The sequence below is a fragment of the Macrobrachium nipponense genome, chromosome 3 (assembly GCF_015104395.2).
Source record: "Macrobrachium nipponense isolate FS-2020 chromosome 3, ASM1510439v2, whole genome shotgun sequence".
Taxonomy (NCBI): Eukaryota; Metazoa; Arthropoda; class Malacostraca; order Decapoda; family Palaemonidae; genus Macrobrachium; species Macrobrachium nipponense.
The window spans coordinates 6,556,462-6,560,390 of record NC_087202.1 but is presented as its reverse complement, the minus strand read 5'-3'; the positions used below and the strand labels follow the sequence as shown (position 1 = coordinate 6,560,390).

General features: G+C 45.9%; 1 protein-coding gene across 1 annotated transcript; it reads left to right on the top strand.

Moving 5' to 3' along the window:
• Window positions 1–1,279: 1,279 nt before the first annotated feature.
• On the top strand, window positions 1,280–2,279 carry LOC135222132 (uncharacterized). The gene is made up of 2 exons (XM_064260300.1): window positions 1,280–1,504; window positions 1,788–2,279. Exons 1-2 carry the CDS (start codon window positions 1,280–1,282, stop codon window positions 2,277–2,279), a joined length of 717 nt encoding a protein of 238 aa, XP_064116370.1.
• The last annotated feature ends 1,650 nt before the right edge of the window (window positions 2,280–3,929 follow it).

The following is a 3,929-nucleotide window of genomic DNA, read 5'->3' as shown; positions in this document are numbered from 1 at the left end:
TCGCAACACCACGATAAAAGGAGAAGGACTCGCCACTGGGCTGCTCTGTGAGCAAGAGCCCGTGCTGACACAAGGTCAGCTAAATCAAAAACAACAAACAACACTGGAAAACCTACGGGCTGCTCTATGAGCAAGAGCCCGTGCTGGCATAAAGCCAGCTTAATCCTAAACAACAACAACAACCACTGGAATATACAGTTGCTGCTCGGCATCCGTGGTAGCAACATCTCGGCTCACACCGCTCCTAGACTCCACCCACGTCCAGCGACAGCTCCGCCCAGCCCCACTCCTCCCACCGGCAGCCACCGACCAATCAGAAAGCCAGCAGGAAAACCTTCAGCTTCTTTGTAGGATTTCAAGCTTGTGCTTCTCGGCCACCAGCCAATCAGCTTGCTGCAGATTTCCCTGCATTTTAGCCCTGCCGACTTTATAGTTGGCGTGCTTGGCAAGGGAGAATAAGATTTGAGAGAGCTCTCTCACTCTTATAAGCAATTTGAAGACTTAAAATCACTCCTCCTTTTCTCAAAAATAACTTTCTCTTATTAACACCGTCTCTCTTGTGGAACATTTGGTAGCCCTTGGGGTCTAAAAACTCAACAGAAGCAAGACAAAAGAGACAAATCTTCCTACTGTCCGCAATACTATATTGCAAGTAGCACAGGAAACCATAGGCTGGCGCCTTCCATAAGCTAGATTCCAAGATAACTTAAACAACATCCAAGCCCTTCAGGCGACATAAACACAACCAATCACTTATTCACTCACCCCGTCATAATATCCACTACATAGACATGGAACCTTCAACCTCTATCATATCACAAGATCACATCATCCATGACGACTCCTCAGCCCCCATCACATCCATGACACGACTAGAAGACGAAATAGATCAGGTACCAACTCCCCCTCACGACGATGTGACACAAAGACCACGGATTTCCTCTCCCCCTGATAACTCTCCATGCACACTCAAAAGAACATCCCAACCAACAGCTCCTCTCCCTAGACTGCTCTGACACGGAAGACGACCTTTGCACAGGACAATGATGGCTTTACACTTGTACGCAGTAAGAAAAACATGAAGAAATCAACACAAAACACGGACACTTTTAACTTGCAATCAGACACCGAATTCCCACGACTGAGATTCAAACCAATACAAAAACCTGGAGAAACAGCTTACACACAATAAAAGCCATTGAAGACAGACACAAGGACATCGTTTTCCAGGCACGACCAACCCGAACAGGACAATTCATTCTGATACCTAAAGACAAACATGCCGAAGAAGTACTCAAGAAGGACGGACATTGCAAAAGCACTGGACCCAAACGACCAGAATACAGAAAGGACTCATATGCAGATACCCAGTAAACCTCCCAATCGACCCCATAAAAGACCTCTTCCTTTGTTTGTTAGACGCCACCGAGTGCACAACAAAGCAGGGAGAACCAACAAGAAAGGTTCTTGTAACCTTCCAGGGGGAAAAGGTCAACCTGCCGAAGTAAAACATACCAATATGGGGAAAATTCCCCACTGAAGAGTTCACCCCTGAACCACTAAGGTGCTTTTATGGTGGTTTCAAAGATTTGGGACCACCACCAACGAGAATGTGGCTACGAAACACATTTGTGGGATTTGTAGTGGCAAACAACCCAACACAAGAGTGCTTAGATCGTTACAAAAGGAAAGAGAGGACGACAGCAAAATGCCCGAATTGTAAAGGGCAGCATCACGCCTGGCATAAAGCTGTCCGGAAAGACTAAAAAGGATTTGGCGAATGAAAGGCCAGAACCCCCAGACCACCAGAACGTTGCAGCAGCAACACAACCTCCCCCACAACACACATCATACCCTCAACACCTACCACAACAAACCCACCTACACAACAACAACACCCAACAAACAAATCACATCCTCAGCGACCAACGGAATACAACCCACCTCCACTACAGCAACAACAACCACAGCAACACAGACACCAAGAACCCAGATATAGGCAGCAGAAACCCCCCACCAATCAAAGACGCAATCCACCTACACAAAAACCACAACAAGACCAACAACGGAACACATTCCACAGAGACCCCCCAGACAGACACAAAACCAAGACACAAACAACACACCACACCTGCCTCAAAAACCATGTCCTTCTACACATCAACTCGGAAACAAAACACCCCTACTTCCCAACCCCACCCAATCACATGCACACACCCCCCACCCCAACTCCACCCGTGACGGTAGTACCAGTGCCGAAAGTCAGCACAACACCGTAGAGCAGTCACCAGAGAAACCCAACCTACCGCCTCAGTAAAGACGACTTTAGGAGGGAAATAGAGAAAATTGTGAGGGCAATTTTCAACAATTGTTTCCAAACCTAAAACCTAACAGCTGACCTCAGGAAAACGATTGTAGCACTGACACCTTATTAAGATGGAAGGAAACAATCTACACCAAACACGCCCCCAGAACACTGAAGACATTTCATCATACACCAGTCTAAAAATATTACAATGGAACATAAACAGTGCCAACACAAAATATGCCATACTACATCAAGAGTACTCTCAGAAAGACACGACGTCATCCTGCTGCAGGAAACACTAATTAGGGAAAACAACAACTTCACATTCAAAGGATACACAGTTTATAAAACTCCACATACAGATTCAAATAGAGGGCTGATCACCCTAATAAAAACAACAATTCCCTCGGAAAAAATAAGAAACATAAACTGTGGTGATGGGAATTGAGACACTAAGTGTCCTCATAAGACTAGCGAACACGTCACTCACCATACACAATATCTACAAAGGGCATGAAAAATCTTTGAAGGAGAGAACCTCTTCAGTGCAGCCTCCAGAGAAAACACCTTCTTTGCAGGAGACTTCAATGCACACCACCCATGCTTACAGTCGAGACAGCACACAAATGCAACAGGCAGACACATACACATCCTAATGGAAAGAATTCTTTCCGGGGGGGGGGAAACGTTGCACTAATAAATGACACAAATGAAGCAACACACCTACGAGGTGGCAGGCTAGACTAAGCTTCATAACTCGAAACCTGAAAGAAGACTGCATGGAGAGTGCACCCAACTCTAACCAGTGACCATTTTGCAACTGAAACAAAACTAAAGATAATGAAAATTCCCCCACCACCGCCACCCCCTCCGGCAGGATGGAGACCGGACCTAGCAAACTGGCCAACATTTCAAACCACATGAACACATGGGCAACACAGTACATTCAAAATCCAGCCCTCAACATATGCATGCTCCAACAGGACTTTGTAGAGAGCCTGCACAACGCAGCAAACATTTCCATGCCAAAGAAAGCCTTCAGAACAAATGCAACTCCACCACAAGGACAGTTGGTACTACAACTCAGAATCAAAGAAATGAACTCAAGAGTAGTAAACAGAATAAGGAAAATATTCAGAAGGAACCCCACCGACGAGTTGCACACGATCCTAAGAGAAGTCGTAAACCCACGCAGCCCAAACTGCTAAGGAGGTTAAGCAGGAAACCTGGCTAAAATGGTGCTCAGAAACCACTCGAATGACGCCCATTGCAAAGATGTTCAAGTGGTTCAACAAGGTATCAGGAAAGACCAGGCCAACACAGGCACACCATCCCAACCCTCTAGCTGAAGCAAACAGACTAGCACAACACTTTGCAGACAGAACCAAATCAATTCAACCTACCACCAGTCACACGAGAAAGACAAGTGGCACTCAATCCTGGAAGATGGAGAATCATCAATACAGCCTGCAGCAATTCTGATGACACGGACACACCATTCACAATGAAAGAACTTGACAAAGCCCTCCAAAAGGGAACAGCACAGCACCAGGAGCAGACTGATTACATATAGCATGTAAAAAAACATGGAAACGCAGCAAAGACAGTGCATCTCCACATA